Source organism: Pungitius pungitius, chromosome 18 (assembly GCF_949316345.1).
Source record: "Pungitius pungitius chromosome 18, fPunPun2.1, whole genome shotgun sequence".
Lineage (NCBI taxonomy): Eukaryota > Metazoa > Chordata > Actinopteri > Perciformes > Gasterosteidae > Pungitius > Pungitius pungitius.
The window spans coordinates 9,776,723-9,798,548 of record NC_084917.1 but is presented as its reverse complement, the minus strand read 5'-3'; the positions used below and the strand labels follow the sequence as shown (position 1 = coordinate 9,798,548).

At 42.4% G+C, this 21,826-nt stretch overlaps 1 protein-coding gene across 8 annotated transcripts in view; it reads right to left on the bottom strand.

Annotated features, from left to right (window-relative positions):
- Positions 1-21,604, bottom strand: part of ank1b (ankyrin 1, erythrocytic b) — a 64,900-nt gene extending 43,296 nt beyond the window's left edge. For all 8 annotated transcript variants that reach the window (XM_037484156.2, XM_037484157.2, XM_037484162.2 and 5 more), the window contains exon 1: positions 21,412-21,604. In XM_037484156.2, coding sequence (XP_037340053.2) covers positions 21,412-21,537 — 126 coding nt within the window. In that variant the 5' untranslated portion in view covers positions 21,538-21,604. The remainder of the gene's footprint in view (positions 1-21,411) is intronic.
- Positions 21,605-21,826: the final 222 nt, after the last annotated feature.

The window sequence follows — 21,826 nt, the reverse complement described above, 5'->3', positions numbered from 1 at the left end:
CTACCCCCCCACCCCCCCCCCCAAAAAAACAGCCTATGCACACGTGCAGGATAACAATTCATTACCAACCCCACCTTTCAGATTTCCTTGCTGACTGGTTTTAATAAAATAGAAAACATTACAAAATACAAAATATTGTCAAGCATTCTTGCTAACACAGCTAGCGGTGAGAGCATTGAACTTAATGTTAACTCACCAGGATATTAAATGTTCTTAGTTCTTATCTTCTTTCACGAAATACAGCTGTTCAATGGCTCATACTCCAACATTTAATTTAAAGTTGTTAACTTTTATTAATTACATCTTTACTACTCACTCCTACTTTACCGAAAAAAAGTCGACGGAAAAACAAAGATCGCCTATTAAGTGACAGATGATCACTTCAATACATCTCTGTGTATGGAATAACAAAGATTGAATATTAAGGAAAAGATGAACTCCTTTTCTGTTAGCACAGGGAAACTATTACAACTTAATTACTTCACACATGAACAATAACATATTTTCAAACCCTGGTTACAAAAGCATTGCAAAGCGTGGGTCTTGTCATTAGCACAGATACATGTACTTATTGTAGCGACAGCTCCTGTCACTTCTGACCATGACCTTAGTCAATTCAAGTTGAGACGTCTTCTAGGTTCAACATGCATCACATCTTCTTTCGACTTGTAACTTGTTATTTTCTACTATTAAAACTACGATTACTACTCTGTAATACTACTGTTAACACACACTGTGCATATACCAAATGAGAACTTTCAAGCATTATACTGGTTCATGCCTTCAGCTGCCTTAGGGATATTGGTCTATTTTATCATCATGCCAGTACTAACAAAATATCCTTGTGAATGGTGACGAATTCTTGTGGACAGCCAACTGAAGATGAAAAGAAAATGTTGTCCATTTTGGTGATGATATAATGATATAGAATACCTGTTCATGTAACGCTAAATATGCACATGAAGACAAGTCCCCTTACAAACATGCACGCCTAAACCAAAAATAGCCTGTTAGCATGTTAGTGTTGGCACTAATAGTGAGGCTGACGGATCACAAAAAGGAACCCTCGTGGGTTTAAACAAAGACCCGCTTCTACCACAAAGAGAGATATTCTCATGCCATCGCACACAAACACACATGAAAGAGGGAGCACACACACAGCCTCACAACGCTGAGTCCCACAGTAGAGTGTCGATTTACGCACAAAGGACAATGATTTGCAGGCTGTGACAGCGGGAAGCAGCGTAGTAGAAGCCTTGCAGTGCCCTGCCGTCAGGTTCATCTCACAGTGAGCATAAAACAAAAAAGATGCATCGGTATTAACAAACAGCCGTGATTGTAATTTAAAAAAAGCTTTATCTTGCATACCATTTTGAGATTTTTCACTACCTGCAATGTGTTTTTTGTTACAGGATGTTCGAATGTGACTTCAACCTCAAAGACCAGAAGTGTTAATGACATCATCCACCACATCATCCATACACATGGATATGTAAACCGCTTAAGCAGTAAGCTTAACAGTACTTTAGCAGCCTCGATACACAAATGAGGTGATTTTACATCAAAGCGCAGGAAAGTGGAGATCATTTCAACAGCGAGTCTGTGCCCGGCCCCGAGAGCGAAAAATCAATCGGGTCCAGAAAGCCTCACAACGTGGGGGGTTGATCCAGTATTGATGGATGGATGGCACGCCTGTGCGGGTGAAACAGGTGAAACACTGCATTTAAGAATTATTTTCTCTTTTTTTCATTCAAATCTAAACGTTAGACCACATTAAAAATAAATGTCTTAGTTTTAAAGCAGTACGGCTTTTGAAACACTCCCGACTGTTCAAAGAAACAGTGTTCGCCTTTGATTCCTGTCTAACAAACAGTGAGACTCTGGATGAGCTTAGTCGACTGCACCAGTGCTTTGTGATAGGAGAGGTTCATTACGATGTCATGTGGTGTAATCCAAATCAGCCATAAACTTCCTAATCGTGTACTCATGGCACTACATAATCATTATCATAATAACTATCCAGAAGGAATCAGTATGTGCAAACCACCAACAATGAAGATAAGTCCCTGTTTGTGTGCTTGTACACAGTGGTTGATAATAGCAAAGAGCTAATAGCAAACATGGGAGCTGAGATTAAACACTTGCCTTAAGACCAGTCGACCACACCTCAGCTAACTCAGATCAAAGTCTACCAAGCCGATATGGCTTCGGTGCATCTTAAAAGAGTTTAGGACTGAATAGATGATTAAACGATTTGTTGAGATAATTATTTTTCCCAGCCCACTGAGAACTCTCTTCCCTCGTGAAACAATTATGAGACACATCAGAACGAGGATCTTCCTGTTGTCTCCTCCATCCTCGTGCTAAAACAGAGCATCTGAAATATTTATAGCCCCTGTCAGGCCACTGCTTCTGCAACCAATTACAATCAAAGCATGCTTTTATATATATCTAACGAAGACATGGTCTGATAATTTGGACAATTATATGATATGCAGGTTTACATTTTATCGAGTCTTAGACACAAATGCAATTCCAGTAACATACAGACAGAATGTCTACAGAGGCATTTAAACAACAAATGCACTATATTTTTAGACATTATGCACAGACACGATTGATATTAAAAATATTATACGGGAGTGTTTTTGTGCTGGATTATGTCCTTCAGGGATAAAATGTGAATGATTTGACGATGGGAGACTGATTTGTATCAATTATGAAGTCATTTTTTCATGTGTCAGAAAGCTGACAGAAATGACCAAAATAATTGGTATGGAAGAAAAAGCAGGTATTGGAACTTTCCACAATCCGCACCGACCTCTTTTAGTGTCAGGCAGCCCAAACGAGACACTGTTACATCCTTCTCTAAGATACATAATTCATTTTACTTCCATTTAACATTCTAGTCCAAACCCTAAATTCATAATCCACTATCGCTCCGGAATAATCCCCCAGACTGCAGATGCACTGCGCACACATGCACAGGGAAGGAAATAGACGACACATTTCTGTCTTTTACCAAGCCATTACTTTCCCTACAAGATTTAACTAGTGGACATGTTCATGGACATGTCCCCACCAAATGGAACATTTTTAGTTGAGGAACATTTTTTTTCGGGCGCTTTTGTGGTCCTCCTTATATCCAGTTCATGTGACATGAGTCCTGAGGCTGATTGGCTAAAGCCACATTCATAATTCTCGGAGTGGAGCCATCTGTGATTGCCCATTCCATGTTAAAAGAAAAGCACCACATCATTCTGGAGTGGATTTCTGCTGTATCTGATGCAACTGACCTTATTAAATGTATCCTGGCTCAAGAAATGTGTGTCCAGAGCCCAGATAAGACGCCTTTCCATTGCCTTTCAATGAAATTCTGATCGCTTATGTTCATTGGTTGCAAACAGCCCAGATGGTAACGGCCAAATCGCCGAACTCAAGCTTCTAAACAGCAGTCCACAAAGCAATGGGAGACGCCAAAATGACTAAGTCTCCATCTTGTATACAGCCTATTGTGCGTCGCAAAAAGCACCATGTCTGTGCAGTGCAAGTGCAAAGCAGAGATAAAAGGAGAAGAGACATTAAATGACCTCACAGTGAGCTTGATTTGAAAAGGGAGCATACAACGTTTGCTTCTTTCTATCAGAAAGGGTGGTTGGTTCTGCGAAAGGCAACAGCAGAGGAAAAACTGTGAAATCTCAGCTCAAGTGTTTTTCTTGTTTTGGCCAGTAAATGTGTTCATTTTAAAAATAACGATGTTGCATACCATCTGAAAAGGAGCTATCACAATAGAGCTCTGCACAATAATATATAAATTCTGTTGCAGGACAAATCAAATAGAAGAAACAACAATGAATACAAATAAAAAAGATATTAGGCGCAAATCCAAAAACATGCATTTGAAACCTTGTACAAACCGTGTACTTAAAAGAATACAAATTCTATAATAAGTTCGGCTTAATATGAGTAACGCTGCATTTCTAATGGGGTAAAGGCATTAATGAAATAAGAAGATCGGATCTAACTGGTGATTTGTAAATGGTGCACAATTTGCATATTCTGCAAAGATGGAAGAAGGGGATGGACAAGAAAACATGAAGCCACCATGTCTGAAAGTCATGTGCACACAAGGGCGTAACCATATTTTAGACATTGGGGGGTTCCAAATGAATACCCTTTCCCATCATCTTTTTATAGCCGGTATTGGGCTGATGTAGGCAGGTGTGGTGTAACAGTGATCCAGCGTGCTCTCCTCTCTAGTTAGACAATTTATAAACTGTTTGTACTTAGGAAGTTCATGTCTGAGGTTTCCTTTGTTAAAGCGGCAACGATATCATGAAAGAGTGAGAGGAAATAAAGGAGGAGTCAAGGACGAGTGCGAAATAAGAAAGAAGGATAAGAAGAAAAGACGATCAGGTAAACAATGTCTGTACTATATCCAGTGGTGAAAGTAAGCCGGTACTGGCCGGTACGCCGTACCGGTAAGAAATTACGACACACGCACAGACCCGTCGCGACAAGGCAAGCAAAACAAGCAAAACAAGCAAAACAAGCCACTGCTTGGGGCCCCAAGACTGCTCAAGGTTTTGTTGTTGAAAAATCGTGCTTTGGCGTGGCTGAAAATCAATGCAGGAGCCAATGCGCTGCTGTAGACTTGTCTTTTACAGTGAAATAGCAAAGTGTAGGTGAGGTGTAAATGAAAATGGACAAAGGCCAGCTGCAAGAGAAGGCATGCATTATATAGACTAATTCATGTGTGTGTGTAACGGGAGAGATAAGTGTCTCACAGCAGATAATCCCTGACCGAGAGATTTCCTATTTACTTGTCAGAGGTCATTGTTGAATACATAGCAGCATGTGTGATGCTGTGGTGTTTTGGACCAGGGTCAGCAATTTCTGATGAGAGGAGAGCAAGGGACGTTTGCATAGTCAGAAGACCTCTGCGCTAGTTTAAAGTCAACGGGTTGGCACGTTATTACCACCTGATTGAATCTGTCAAAGCAATCATTCAGCCTTTAAACATAGCTTCTTCATCTATTTTTCCGCTATTGACCAAATAGTTAGGATAAACATAAGAAGAACCGTCAGAACAATACAGACAGATAGGCGTGTGTGGCTAAAAGTCTAAAGTACTATAGATATAAATGTCATTGGAAGACAATTGAAGACAAGTTCCAAATGTATTTACCACTCCCAATTAAACATCCTGGTACGGACTGTTTGGATTGAGATTTAGAAACCATGGCATTAATATTGAAATCAGCTAATTCTTTCATGGCTGACAAAATCTTTTTCTCTCTCTCACTCTCACACGCGCGCGCACACACACACACTAATTAAAATTACTCTCATCCACTGCACTGCTGTCTAAGTAGATGACGGTTGTAACACTTTTCAGTACTGTCAGATTATCACTTCACCCTCCCCCATCCAGCTGTCATCTGTTCATTTAGAGGCAATCTCAGTCCAAGATCGAGGTCGTTGTCTTTAAAGTTAGGCTCCATTGCATCCAGACTAAGGATATGTTAGTAAACCTGCGGCAAATAATTGGAACTGGATATACTCTGTATCACAAAATGAAAGAGAGAGAGTTTGGAAAATAAGAATGCAACACAGATGTCAAATCTATGCTTAATCAGAGCATTTATTTAACTTCCCCCTGCATCATGCAGCTTGTGACACAGGTATCTACTGGAGCATGTCCAAATTGTTGTCCTCTAATGGAGTTCATAGGTAGTGGACTCTAGTCATCAACAATAACAAGACAATAGACAACAAAACAATGTGACCTGACTCACAGTACAAACAGCACACGTTGATCACAAGTCGACTTTGATTAATTGTAAACTGCAGTTTAAAATTGAGATTATTTTAAGAGACTGTTTGTTTCTTTGTTAATGTGCTGTTGAAATAAATGAAATATAACTAGAGCTTTGACTTGACAGTGCTGCCTTAAGACATCTGTCATATCCCTTTTACATGCAATTTATACTATATTTTTAAAGTTACAAATATTTACTTGTTGAGTTTCTGAATGCAGAACTATCATAAGGGTCAAAGTGATGCAATTGTCCTTAATTTAGAAATAATGGGGTTGCAAATTATCTGATATATTGAAGTTTATTCCATGGCAACCGTGTAAAAAGTTCGTCAAAGTTGCCATCAGTAAATATTACGTACATTTGCAAAACGATATAAAGCCACTTTTAAAAGATAATAAATTCGACCAGAAAAACCCACTTGACAATATTACCTTATTCCGTACTGCAGCATCCGCCAAACAGCTGCGCCATGTTGCCCCCAAAGGAGAGTAAATTATATAACGGACGTCCATCTATGGAAGCCCATTTCCGGTTAGGGTTAGCAAGTCGAAATTTTGACTTAAAAAGTCAAAATAATGACTTAAGATATGCGCATGTGCGAGGGCCTTGCAGCTGGTTGTTGACGTTAGTACGGTCACAGAGAGGTGTTGTTTGTGTTTTAACAACGTCTCGCTTATGAGCTATTGAACCGTCACCTGAATCTGTGAATATCTGGGTACAGTAACAACAATTACTGGATAGTAACACATTCCACACACACCTACCGTTTGTCTTACTCAAACATCAAGAGGCTGATATTCAATGTTGTGGTCCTCGTACAGTTAAATACACAAACATCACTATTAGTTAAATTGGTGATGTTGCTGAACCTCTTCTGTGTCTGTATATTAATAGTGATTAACCTCATAGTATTGTATGTATAAAGTATAGTGATCAATGAGGCTACATTCCGTAAGATAGATGACATGATCATAAGTGATTAACGTCATAGTATTTAATATCTATGATACAGTGATCATGGAGGCTGCAGTTAGATAGATGACATCATTAGTGATTAACATAGTATTTAATATCTATGATATAGGGATCATGGAGGCTACAGTTAGATAGGTGACATCATTAGTGATTAACATAGTATTTAATATCTATGATACAGGGATCATGGAGGCTACAGTTAGATAGGTGACATCATTAGTGATTAACATAGTATTTAATATCTATGATGCAGGAAGCAATGGTGCTACAGTTATATTTACATTTTAAAACAATTAAATAAATAGAAACATTTTGAAGCATATGCAAGCAGCTGACCAGACATTAAATATCTTACAGAAAGAAATATACAATAATTTATTAGTGGAATTAGTGGCAATTTTTGTATTTATTATTATTAGAATTCAGAGCTTCAGAGTTTCTTTGAAGCCGGTTTAGAGTCTCAATGACGGTCTCCTCATGTCTTTAATTAAAACATCGTTAGTTTTAATGCACAATGATAGACAATAACAAGCTGCACTCTGTGGATACAGACAAGACGTTAAAGTTAAATTTAAATATGAAGTTATGAATCTAAACTCTTCACTTCAACAGACGTAACGTTACCAGTGAACAACATCAGTCACCACATTAAAAGTTATGAAGACTTATAGTTATATCTCATGTATAACCGCTACGGAGACGTGAAAACCAACAGAGCATTTCACGGAAGACTTGCCGAAAACAGGCTGCTCTCTCCGGGCTGAGATGAACTGACCGCCCGGTGCTGGAGGAGTCTGGTGGTCCGTTAACTACACCTCACATCTCCGACATCCACGGAGCAAATTGTTACGAAGGCTGAATGTTTGATACAAATGTCATGAAATCTGTGTGAGACAGTCTCTGAGAAAGTGTGATACAGTGTGTGAGACTGTGTGAGACAGCCTCTGAGAGAGTGTGAGACAGTGTGTGAGACTGTGTGAGACAGTCTCTGAGCGAGTGTGAGACCGTGTGTGAGACTGTGTGACAGTCTCTGAGAAAGTGTGATACAGTGTGTGAGACAGTCTCTGAGAAAGTGTGATAGAGTGTGTGAGACAGTCTCTGAGAGAGTGTGAGACATTGTGTGAGACTGTGTGAGACAGTCTCTGAGAGAGTGTGAGACAGTGTGTGAGTCGTTGCCTTCCCTTTCTAGCCTTTCCTTGTGTGGTGGTGTGTGATGGTTATCACTGTCGCCTCACAGAACAAAGGTCCTGGGTTCCACTCTGGTCATTGGGCTCGCTTTGCGGAGACTGCATGTTTTCCCCGTGGTTCTCTCCTGGTACTCTGGCTTCCTCCCAAAGCCCAAAGACATGGTATTTTCAGCCTTTCTTATTTCTACATAAGGTCACCGCAGTGTGACTCAGCAGTCCACGGCACAGTTGGACGTTAGATGTCAAAGTATCTGTGATGGTTGGCCGGGAGGAAGAGATGGGGGGAGACGAGAGCAGCTGCCCCCATCGTTACATTGACTGACTGACCACCAAATCACCCGTGTCATGAATCAGGACTGTAGAGAGCTTTGGATCTGACACACACTAACTCACAAGAGCACGCTGACAGGCACAAGACAAAACGCGGCGCGCTCTCTTGACGCAGACTTTCCCCACGCAGACCCTGCGTGCTCAAGCCAATACGCAGGTGCGTCGGCGTGGACGCGCAATGGGGACGTGCTAGATCATGCTAAGCTGAGCTGACATATGCTCAGCTGAGAATGACATATGCTCCTCACTGCAGGATGTAAAGACTCCAGCAAAGAAGGGGGTGCAGCTCAGTGACGGCGGAATGCGGTGCACACAGTAGACGAGAACCAGGTCACAGGGCCTCCGCGCAAACAGAGTTTAAAGTGTGGTTTGTGAAAACAAGCTTGTCCTACGGTGTTCATTTTAGGACATCCTGAGATCTCAGACTCAAGTGTCAGACTCAAACAAAAGGGCGTCAGGTCTCAGACCATAAGTCCTCAGACTCAGGTAAAAGGGCTTTAGTCTCAGAAAAACCTCCGTCATTCATAGACCAAACTCCGTGAGACCAACTCCGTTAGACCAAACGGCGTCAAACCAAACGGCATCAAACCAAACGGCGTCAGGCCAAACTCTGTCAAACCAAACTCTGTCAAACCAAACGGCATCAAACCAAACGGCGTCAGGCCAAACTCTGTCAAACCAAACGGCGTCAGGCCAAACTCCGTCATACTACCATATTCAAGTGACGGAATGTCATTTCAGGACTTTCTCAGACAAGAAATTAGTTGTTTAAGCAACATTTCTGCTGAATGTTGACAAACCGACCGCAGAAATGTTGCTTAAAAAACTAATTTCTAAAATGACATTCCGTCACTTGAATATGGTAGTATTTATAAACTTGGACCTACACAAGGAGGGGCGAGCCCGGACTTAAAAGCATATTAAGGAAGGGCGTAAGATTGGCGCTTTGCACTTTTCAAAAATTAGTGTCTCAATAGTGTGAGTGAGAGTGTCTCAGTAGTGTGTGTGAGAGTGTCTCAGTAGTGTGTGCGTGAAAGTGTCTCAGTAGTGTGCGTGAGAGTGTCTCAGTAGTGTGCGTGAGTGTCTCAGTAGTGTGTGTGTGAGAGTGTCTCAGTAGTGTGTGAGAGTGTCTCAGTAGTGTGCGTGAGTGTCTCAGTAGTGTGCGTCAAAGTGTCTCAGTAGTGTGTGTGAGAGTGTCTCAGTAGTGTGTGTGAGAGTGTCTCAGTAGTGTGTGTGAGAGTGTCTCAGTAGTGTGCGTGAGTGTCTCAGTAGTGTGCGTGAGAGTGTCTCAGTAGTGTGCGTGAGAGTGTCTCAGTAGTGTGCGTGAGTGTCTCAGTAGTGTGTGTGTGAGAGTGTCTCAGTAGTGTGTGAGAGTGTCTCAGTAGTGTGCGTGAGTGTCTCAGTAGTGTGCGTCAAAGTGTCTCAGTAGTGTGTGTGAGAGTGTCTCAGTAGTGTGTGTGAGAGTGTCTCAGTAGTTAAGTCCTAAACGGCCCCTCATATAAACGGCCCCTCATAATCTAGTGGCACGTCATAGAGGCCTTAATGGGGAAGAAGCTCAGCGGAGGAATAATCTGTTTGTCGAGCACCAGTTATGGTTAACACACGCACTTCGGATTAGCTGTGTTCACTATATATCCATGTGTTTGCATATCTGTGCAAACAAGTGACAGCTGCATTTTGCATGTCTCTGTCAGTGACAGCAGGTCATCACTAATCACCCAGTGGGTGCAGAGTCATAGCAGCACGCCTCATGCTGCGAGAGGGATGGGTGCGCATGAGGTGGAGAATGAAGGAGGATAAGTAAGAGCATAAATTTGTGATGAACAAGAAGATAGGGATCACAGGGGGCCATGTGGGTGCCCAACTTCCTCTATGACTACTGCTTGTAAACATATAAATGACACAGCAGTAGCATTAACAAAAGCAGTGTCATGCTCTGCTCTTTAACTAATGCACTGGATTCAAAAGGTCCTTTTCAAACACACTGTCATATCTGGTACAGTTGGGCAAATCTTCTCAACCTGCCACTATAAGAGGAAATAGTATTATCCTCAGCCACAAATTGCTGTAGCCGCTCTGATGGGTTTCACGGGAGGGTGACCACGCCCCGAGGTTGCTTGATAAAGCCAACTCCTTGTGATTCAGCACTACAAAAGGGGCGTTTTAGCCCCCGAGGAGTTATCCATCAAGGGGACAAGCTCCCGATAGCAGGGTCAGGCCTGAAGGTCCAGCAGGGTTTAACACATTCCAAGCCGCTGCCAGAGGCTTGTCCCGAGAGGTCAACCAACAACGAGTTTGCCTATTGTCAAGATAAGAGAAACAACTCACAGAGAGAGAGAGAGAGAGAGAGAGAGAGAGAGACAGATGAGCGAAGCTAGATCCAAACTCATTAACATTAAAAAAGGGCTTGTGGGCCAAAGCCGACACTTAAACCATCACAGCGACACTGACACACACAAAATGTGAGATTATTGAATCAACAAGAGCGCTGAGAATAATCCGCACAAGACCACAAAACCAGCTTTTCATTTTCGCCGATGCAACAATCCCAACACACGGAAATGAGAAGCTACTGTTCCCTCAGTGTACGGCGCAATACATTCACTAAAATGCATCATCAGTCTTTGTCAGAAACACAAGCTGGGGAACAAGGATGCAGAGTTCGTGGCAGCATGTCTATACAACACATGATGTCACAAAGAGAAGCCACTGAGCTTTCTCTCTACGAAACTCGTGCTATAATAAAACCCTGTGCACGCGGGAGGGCTAAAAATATGGGCTAGACAAGCTGACACACTGCATTTGCAGAAGGCTGCACTTCCTTCAGAGCACCGTCAATCATTTTCATCAGCCGTGACAGTGTGTGGCTGGTATTGTTTTCACCTCGCGAGTCCGTGTGTGTGGCGGAAACCACAAGGATTCATCGGACTGGTTTTGGACACATTGCGCGCTGCTATTACATGGAGCGTGCACAACCGTGCAAGATGCAGTCACAAAACAATACGGGTGTTTGTTTTCGGTCCAAAGGGTTAGAATGTGGGGAAGCGGCCTTTAGCTACATCTCTTTAGCCCCCTGCCTGATTTGCAAGTTCTCTTCATTATTTGGTTCACTGCTTCTCTGCTGTAAGACCTTTGTGGCTTTAGAAGATAGGGCTTTAACGTTGGAGCAAACACAAATCACATAATTACCTCGCTTTGAGGACGATCTATGTGTGAGGCATTCTCTTTCCGCTTAATATTTCATGTGAGAGTCAAGAGGCTCCTACAATCATGTTTTAAGCATGAGATGTCAGACAATCTGGAGGAATGCTACTGCAGCATCATGTATCAACTCTGACTGATATTGCTTCAAATGTAGTCGTTTTGAAACGAGCCGAGGCATTTCCTGCTGTTTCTACACAATGTTCAGCAGTGGAGAAAGTACCGTCAACCCTTTCCCATTGACTCATTACAATGCCCACGTTTACCCTTTTACATGTTCTTATAGTACTTTTAAGGCAGAAGGTGCACACTTTGAGCCAGATGGGAATACACACAAACTACACACGGATAAAGATAACACGCTGTGTTTACAATGCCACCTCATTTACCAAGAGCTGTTTTCGCTCTGTTTCCTGCGGGCGATGGCATTGATAGTGCAATCTATCACTTTAGACATGTGCCGTGTTTCAGTGAGCTGGGTGACTTGAATTCTGATGAAGAAGAAACAAACCTCGACTTGCTGAGCTTAACATGGATGCTAAGTGCATAATCGACAGTGGGCGTTTTGTCCCCTCACCTTGGACTTTTCCCGTGGGACCACTCGTGCAGAGGCAGCAAATCACTGCGTCGACAGTCGTTACAATCGGGCCACGATCCACAACTATTTGCGTTCTTGTATGTGTTTGTTTGAGTTCTAGATGTGAGACGGAGAGCAACAATACAAAAACTCAGGTCTGTGTGTCGGGGGGAAAGTGGATGTAAGAATTCCAGACACATGCAACCAATCAATCAAGTTAAGCGTTACGGGGATCCACAAAGTCTGATACACAGAGATGCAGTGAGCCACTATCTATTTTGGACTACGCCTTTCAGGTTTTGATGGTGAAGTCGCTGGCTGGAAAAGGTGGATTTTGTGTGATCCTTCGACTCTCCTGCGGTCGCGTGATAAGGGCGCGAATGGAGCTGCTGTGCGGGGTAAAGGCCAGAGGTGCTGATGTGAAGTATGCAGTGGATCGTACAGTAACGTCTCACGCGTCACTGGATTCGCTCCTGGAAGACACAAAACTCTTTATTATCCCTTTTTACTGGTGCGTCATTAAGTCCCTCTTCGGTTCAGCGATTCTTTACGAAAACATCCACCTCTCTCCCTTCTCTGTGTCTCCAGACGGGTGGAATATTTCCATCTGTTCCTGTGTTCCCGCTAACTGAATATTGTCTAAATGCCAGAAAACATTTTATGACTCACAGGCTCGTGTTGGAAGTGTATTTATAATACCCATCCTCTCTGTGTCTAGACTGCTAATGGATGGTTTGTGATTGTTTGCTGGATTTGTCGTACCACGTTCTCTTATGCTCCCATTATTGTGCATGAGAATGGGAGCATAAGAGAAACTCGCCAAGATCACTACTCACTATCCTACATTCTTAGTTTCTCAAATGCCCCGTATCATTGTTGGATCAATTAGCTGCGGTCAGTAGCATCACGGCATTAGGGAAGAGAGGAAGGAGAGGGCGAAGAGGTGAAAGGATAGAGGACAGGGAGGGAGGGGAAAAGGGCTTTTCAGTGAGAGAAATCTCCGTTAATGAGGCTCATTCTGCACACCAAGCAGCACATTGCCATCTGGTATGGTGTGGAGGACCAGCAACAGCGAGCAGTCCATAATGGCACAACGGAAAAAGCACACACTGCCGCATATTGTAGACGCACACTGGTAAAAGGAGACTGACTGCTTTAGCACTGGAGTTATATTAATGGGCATTTTAGACTCTATACACACTTTTAGCTGACATGTCTGACTCTGACAGAGCAACTACGGTGCTTCAATGCTGTCGGCGTCGTGCTGTGATATAAAGTGATTCGGTTGTGCTGTCGAAGATTGCAGAGGCAAAGCCTTTGAATGTTTTTTGAATCCTGGGTATACACACGTTTCACTGTTTAGAGAAAGGCTACAGACTGTTTAAGTGAGTTTTTCTACTACTTGGACTCATTGTTTATTGTTCATTTTCTGGGCTTCTTCTTTGCAGTGATACATACTTTCGGAGCTGATTATGATTAATCTTCCATTGTTAGCCAGCGTTGTTTTGTCCGAGAAGTTACTGTAGGAAAATACAAATAACAAAAAATTTCAGTGAAGATTTTATTGATGAGATCAATACTTTGCTGGAAATGTGAGTTAACATCCCTCTTTCTGTAGATTAATAAATGAAACCCAGGCAACATTATGTTTCTTTCCAGATGTACAGAATTGTATGTTGCTTATTAGTAGTAAATAGAGTTTTACTTGACACTCTATGTCCCGGTTTGGGTCCATGTCCTGTTTGATGTTGTAGTGTCATGTCTCTCGTGTCCATGGGTAACTTCACTTCCTGCCTTGTCCTGCCTTCCCCTGTGATTGTCTGCAGTGTCAATGATTGTTTCCACCTGTGTCCAATCACCTGCACCTCCCCTGTGTATTTAAGCCATGTGAGTCTCTAGTCCGTTGTCGTGTCATTGCATGTTGCATGTCTTTCGTCATTGTGTCCGTGGTTTTTTCTGCCATTGATTATTTTATGGTTTTGGAATTTTGGATTTATTATAAAGTAATTTTTGTTTAAACTCTGCATTTGCGTCTTGCCTGTCTGCCCAAGTCCTGACACTCTAAGCCTTTTAAATAATGCGCTCTTTCCCTGCTCCGACCATTGCCCATCACAAATGCTACATGTGATGGTCACAATACGCATAAAAAGGAGGGAAAATGTTAATGAGACGGGATCAATGCAAAGGTAAAGCAAGATAGACGTGGGGGAGAGGGGAAAAAAAGACGGTAGGCAATAAAGGCCAGATTCCGAGAGATCTGCACTGCGAGAATCAGCCATAACCAACTAGCGGAGAAAAGTGCTGAGGGCGTTGATGAAAGAACAGTGGCTTCCCTTTCCCTCCGACCATCGAGAGTTTAAAATTGAATCAGCAATGAACTATTTATACAAGTGCAAAGAGCATTTTCCAAGTCGATGCTTCTGTACAGTTTGCGGCAGACAGAGTGCAGGGAGACATGCAGCCCCCCCTTTGATATCGCTCTTTTTTTTTTTACATGTCAAAAACATAACTACAAATTCACAGCCAGAAGCACGGACCACACCCACGGGGGGGAGGTGGGGAGCGGGTGTGAGGAAAGAAGTAGAGTCGTGCGTGTGTGCGTGCGTGTGAGACCTGTTCACCAGCATGCTTACCGAGTGATGAGCCTGAAGAGAGAGGAGCTGTTAAATCTGCCATCAAGCAACAAACCCAGTGATGCACGACACCCTTTTTCTAATGTACAGCTATACACGCGCACACATACATTCGGACACACACAAAGCATTTTAACCATCCACACACATGCATGGGTGAAATAAAGGGCACAGTACCTGTCAAAGAGCACTTACTTCCATTGCGTCAATTAATTCCTATTTTCCAATCATAGGTTTTCAGTCCCCAAGGGTCATATTATCTGCTACATGAGGATATCATATATACCTGAATGTAAGTTATAATAAACAAATGACACTTCTGGATTTTTATTATCTATCCCTCTGCACATTTCTGATTTGCAAGTTCTCGCAGCCTTTGAAAAAATACAAATACGGAAAGTGAAATTGAATCAACTCCTCTGACACGCTCAACCCAAATTGAACAAAAGAGCATCAAAGAGGTTTTCTTTCTCATGTAGGGCAATATGTTAAATTATATTGCATGGGTGTATCCATGCAAACTTGACCATTTCACTTAGTATTCATCAACAATTTGTTCTCTGCCTAAGATCCCTAGATTTTTAAACACTTAAAAAATAATACAATCATAACAACAGCCAATGACAGGATTAAAAATGTAAATATTATACAGACCACTGGGCCTGGGACGATTTTATTTATTTATTTCGATGTTGTCCCAATACTTGTTTTGAAATTTTAAATGGATGCAAGCATTGTGATCCAATATTATCATGGAGACTTTTACTGGAAAATATCTAATTAGATAAAGGAAAAATTGACTGTAGTGAATAGGTGTCCTTGTGTAGAATGTATGGTAGTGAGTTTTTTCTACAGCTGATGTTCTCTCGCTTATTTCAACAATAAAAGCAGGTAAAACATCCCTTCACTTATAAAACATGTTTTTATTTGAATGAGATCAATTTTTGTCATTCAAAATATTTGTCTTTTTCTATTTATACTTCACTATTTTATATCCTTAGTATCCTATATAATACATCCTTGATGTTTGATCTTGCATCCTGCATTTCCATTAGCCAGCACATATATTGCCAAATGTGTTTAGGCTAGCAGAGAAAAGTGATGGTGTGCCTGAGTGCGGCTGCTTTTAGTGGGTTCCTGGGGGCCACATGATCCATGTAGACCTGAAGGAGCACTAATTTCATTACATAAAGCCCAGCTCCTTCTCTATGTGTGTGCTCTCCTTACAGGCGTATCAGTGTGTGTGTCAGTCCGTATCACTTTCACCCTTCCTCTAATTATTCTTAGGAATTAACGGTCCCCAGATACTGATTTTGCTAATCACCTGTAAAAAGTCCACTTAGTACCAGGTATATACTGTATGTACATGCAGGTCAGTGGTAGGGATGTGAAGGTTTCTGTGTTCATGCTGAACTGTCCTCGAATGAAGGGGGTCCTGGTTCAGTGCGTATAGTGGATCTATAGATGCAAGAACACCATTACATTTAATTGCTCAATCCTTATAATCTAACAACAATACATCAGCCAGTTTTCAAATCTTAAATATCTCAAAAGAAGCATGGAACATAATCACTGTCTGACTCGTGTTTTTTTTTTTTACTTCAGAGGCACTGTGATTTGAAAAGAAACTCAGCATCAACATGAATATGTGACCATGTACAGAACATTCAGGCTGTGGCTAAAATGACAAGCTTTTTTTTTTTTTTATCGATTCAGCATCTCCCCTCAATCCGTCCAGCGGGTTTGCTTTCTCATCGCCAACCGAGACACACTTCAGCACCGCACCATGGCAACAATCAGTCACTTCAGATCACCTGCTTGCTGACCACAGGATCACAATAAACTTTTCCAAAAGATTTACAGGTTTTGCTCCTTCCTGTGTGTGCCAGAGCTTCACGTTGGTTGGCCTTGCTAACAGTGGTGATGGATTCTCTGACTAATACGTACAGGCTGGTAGATGAGCTGTGACGCTTGAGGAACTTAATGATTTCCCATTGACCCAACGGACCGTCGGCACGGTGACTCTGACCACAAAGAAACAAGTTGTGATTTAGTGGTTTGAGTTAAAATGGTGGCAGTTTTTCCCAAGCTTAGATAAATATATAAATGAACACTGTATGTATGCTTGTGGAATTGATTGGTTCATTTCAATCATTTCCACAAGCAATTTTCAAGTTTGGATTCCACATGAGATAAGATTAGATAAGGACAAAAACCTTTCCTCCTACCTATCAAAGGTCCAGGACAAGGCTTTCTTATCTAAAACCACTTTGATCTCCAGATCAAAATGTGTGTCAGAGTCGAGTCCTAGATAAGCCCTCAGAGAGGCCTCATAAATATCGGCCATCGTGCTTCTATTCTGGAATCTTCCAGTGTTGTTTGAGCAGGTACGGATCCGGGGAGACATCAGATACGAGCAGGTGCTCAGCGAGCACACAGCAGGGGTGTGCACATGGATGGGTAACTCCTATAGACAGCGTAATCCTTAAAGGCTGGCAGGTAAATATAGTCTGCTGCTACTTCGGGCCGGGCTGAGTGCTGCTCTTCTCTGCTTGACCTTGGCTCAACCTCCCCTGCTTTTTCCTCCAAGGGGATGGAAATGGACTAGCCCAAACTATTATGTTTCCTAATGCTGTTGTCTGCCCCAAAAACATGTGTATAGTGTTATTCTATTGACCGGGATGTTTCTAAAGAGAAGGAATGAGTACACAAAAACAGGCTCATGCAAGTCTATACACACAAACGCACAGGAGGGCCGTCACACATGCACAACGACCGACATATCTGCTGCATTAGTCCCTTGGATTCTAGGACAGGTCCTGAAGAACCCACACTCTCCTGGGACCGATTAAACATACTTTATTTGATCTCCCTCACCACTAAAATACATAAAATCAAAAGTATTCTTTTCATACCACAGCTTTCTTTGACTCTTGGACAGCCTACAGTACCGTATTGAAACACACTAGACTTGCAACAAACAGCAATAATTGGATACCTAGTTTAAGAAGAAAAGGAGCTCAAGCTGTTAAAGATAGCAGTTGAGTGGAGGGTGATACAGGTTTTTTAGTGGTGTGGTCTTGTGTATCCAAAAAGCACAGAAACCATATATGAAAAATCATGATGCGACTGAGGAAGACAATACTCTTGGCTTCTTGCAGCTTTAATAGACAGCAATAACAAAATTATCTTTCAATTTGCATCCAAAGGAGACAACAACAAATCGAATTGAAATCATACATTTATGCAGGTGATACCTGTTATTTTATAAATCACGTATTAGTAACAATGCCTGTCCTCTTGTCCAATATGTTGTGTTGTGTGAGGGAGAGAGAGTAAGACAGAAGAGGGTTTCGGCTAATTAGGGTTAGCTATCCATAAGGTTACATAAAAGTAGAATGAGATACCGTGAAGCCCAGCTATTGCACTCATACTCACACAAACCGCATGTGCATGCATTAAACGAACACAAGCACGTTCACATGTGCACAAAAAGCACACACTGTCCATTAGCAGATCTTTGGATCCATTGTAATAAGTGCAGGCCTGGAGGAAACAGGAAAATGTACGGGCCAAAGGAGCCTCGTTCTGATACACTTCTATAAAAGGTTTCATGTTCCAGATCAGTCTGACCCATTGGCTACAGAGAACAAGGAGTGAAAGCAAACAGTCACTAGTGAAACTTGGAGGATGACCGAGCATTTTCCTGTACTTGTCATTCAAATTATTGCATTCCATTCCATTGGATATTATCAATATTGCATTGGTAATTTGTATGCGAATCACATTTACATGCCTGTTGCTGCGATTCTCAAGAGCAAATCTTCCCCAGTATTTATAAAGGCCAAACTTTAAATGGAGTTTAATTCACAAGAAATGAAACGTATCACTTTCTCCCTTTCATAAGGAGTTGGCCATCACTTTGACCATTAAAAATGAGGGATGCTGCCTGCAGCGGATCCTATCAGCTACCACTTATTAATGAGTGACTCGATAACAGGGAAAATACTTCTGTCTGTGGTCTGGTTAAAGTGCTCGGGGTCCGTTTTCAGCCAGATATCGTTTCTGAGGAGAGAAGCTTCACATTGTTCCACCGAGGTGCGTCTTTCTGCAGTCACAACCACTCCAAGAGAGTCATACTCCATCATCGCTTCAATTTCAGAACTCGCATTCTGCAGATCATCTCGTATTAATCATTGAGTTGACCAATTTAATTCTCTTTGAACCAGTACTTTTGTAGATGAATTTACTTTAAATATAACAGATACATCACATCGCCCCTGCTGCCAGCAGATACCCAATGATAGAAAAATCAGCGCCATTCTCGGACGGATGTTACTAGTGACTAAACATACACTAGTGATCAATAATGTATAGTCAGAGAGTGACCTATAGTGGTCGGGCTGCAGCCAGTGAGGTACGTAAACATACTTACCGTAAATGCGGCAAAGCATTTAACTGCACAGTTTGACAATTCCACATATGGCACAATGCATTACAAAGGCCTTGATTCTGCAAAAAGCAAATCATATTTCTGAGAAGGAAATGTTTAGGTTACAAGTATTATATTTTCACACAAATGTGTCCACCATTAGTAATATAAAGTAGATGACAAAAGTTGTGGGTCTGCTCCAAATCTACGACTGTGCAGTTGCCCGCATGCACCCAAACGGGCAAAGCTAGCAGATTGCCCTTGCCCTTTCTTTTCAGATTCCCTAACTGCATTACAGTCCAGTCCATCCAAAGATATGATGGGATCTCTGTTGGCACTTCGGTGGATGACCTTTGTGCCAAGTGAGGAGAATGGGGAAAGAGAGAGGTACCATGCTGCCGAGTGTCATTTACATCGAATGGAGACAATTAACATCTCCAGAACATTAAGACCTGCCTGGGCCTCATCTTTCCCTCTCTACCTCTGTAACTCGCTTCCTCACACATTTCTGGGAGTAAAGCCACAATCAACTTTTCTGAAGAAGGATTCTGAGAGGCACAAAGTGGAAAGGTCGATGATTGGGGTGAGTGAGGGAGAATGGCCACTCAGACAGAAGCAGTGAAGCAAAGATGGGTCTGCATGGGTGCAGTAACGAAGCATCCTTTCACAAATCCATATCAATATATCAACTGACGATGAAAATATAATTAATATTGCTAATCCTGACCTGTGCGGTCACCATCTTGCCTGCTAGTTTCAATGGGTGAAAACAACCAAAAATGAACAATGCAATATAGTAGAGCAACAGATGTTCTGCTCAACCCACTATCAAACAGCATCTCCATGCTGCCCACCCACCCATAATGTTGTCATTTGCAGAGTCCATATCTCAGGAATTGATATTAAAGTTTATGTACATGTGCCATCTGTCCATTCCTCATTATAAGGCAATGTTAACATTAAGTATGTTCACAAGGCAATAGCCGAGCTACTTGAATTTAAATCTTAGCACTATTCCCTGATTCCTGGTCGGTGCACCAGAGCCCCCAACACCCCTCAGGTGTTCACAAACCTCAGCTAACAAAATAAAAAAACTCGGTACACAACAAACAGGTAAATGACAATATCAATACCGGTATGCTTAGAGGGAAACCAATATCAACAGATCCACTTTTTTTAAAAGCAATTACATGAATGGAAACATTCATTAAAATAAAGAGCCACCACCATCTTTACTTTAACAGGTGTGGCAGTAGTGTAGCATCGCCATACTTCCAAACGTAAAGAATATGAAATCCATGAGCCTCCAAGCTCTGTCTCCAGATTTCACGAAACAAATATATTTTCTCTTCTTTCCTTGGTGTTGTTTGTTTTTTTTGTCTTTCAATCATACCATTCTCTTCATTTTTCATTAAATGAGTACCATGCAAAATAAAATAATGATCCTTTCAGCTATGCCAAGAATGGGTGCCATAGCCCCAGTAAGACCTACACCTAAAGGCACAACCCGAGTGGGAGAGCGCAGGGGAGAAGTGAGATGGAAACGTGGATGAGAAAGAGATCTCACAGGATGATTTGGTGACAACACATTTAAATGTTAATCCTCCACACAACAAATATTACAAGCCACAAATAGGAAATCATTAGCTTGGGATTATTAATGGAACACAATGCATGAAGAACGTGCCACCCAAAAAAGGTGGAATTGTATCTATTATTAGAGTGTACCTCCATCTTCCCCCTCCATTTTACATCTTCCCCAATGAAAAAAACAAACCTGTGATATGGGGGGAGACACCGAATCTAAGACCAACACAGAGAAGAGGAGCGCAAGCAGAGAACGTTCACGGTGATGGGACTGCATACAAATGCATGTCAGTGCAGTGCATTGAACTTGCATCGCATTAATATGAATGGGCTGCACCCATGTAAGAATCCCTCCAAAATGCTTGTGAAAAGAAAACTGACATTACCTGTAATTTAACCAACAGCCTATACTGCCGCCGACCACTATCAACCTTCCCCTGAGGCCACACACACACACACACACACACACACACACACACACACACACACACACCAGCTGATGCTGCAACACCAACTGGGTAATTACACATGTGTGACTGCATCCTCACCAATCTTGAACAATAGACAAAGAGAAAGACAGAGAGAGATCGAGAAAGGCAGGCACAGGGGGAAAGATGGATGTAAGATCACCGTCTCCTCCCCTGTCTGCTGAGACAAGGAGCCGTACCTTGCGCCTGCGATCCCTGGAGCGATTCCTCTTTTTGATCTTTTCCTCCTCCTTCTCCCTCTGCTCCTGGGCGGCGGCCTCTGCGAGGTCCTTGGTCTTACGGAGCTGCTTGGCGGCTTGCGCCATGGTGCCGCCGCTGCTTCTACCGCTGCTACTGCCGCTGCTGTTGCTTTAGTCGGTGTCGCTCCAGTCCCCCCCCCCCCCCCCCCCACCCCTCTCTCTCGCTTGCACAGCCACCGGTGTGTTTTCTCTCCTCGCGTCCCTAGGTCCCCCGAGCCCCGTCACTTACTACCTCCTCTCTGGTGGCCACCACGACATGTGTGCGCGCGAGGCAATCAGCGGAGACGTCAGTGTCCCGATATTTCTGTGGGGGTGTGCGTGGTGCTGACGCCAAGGCTGCAACAGAGAACAGCCT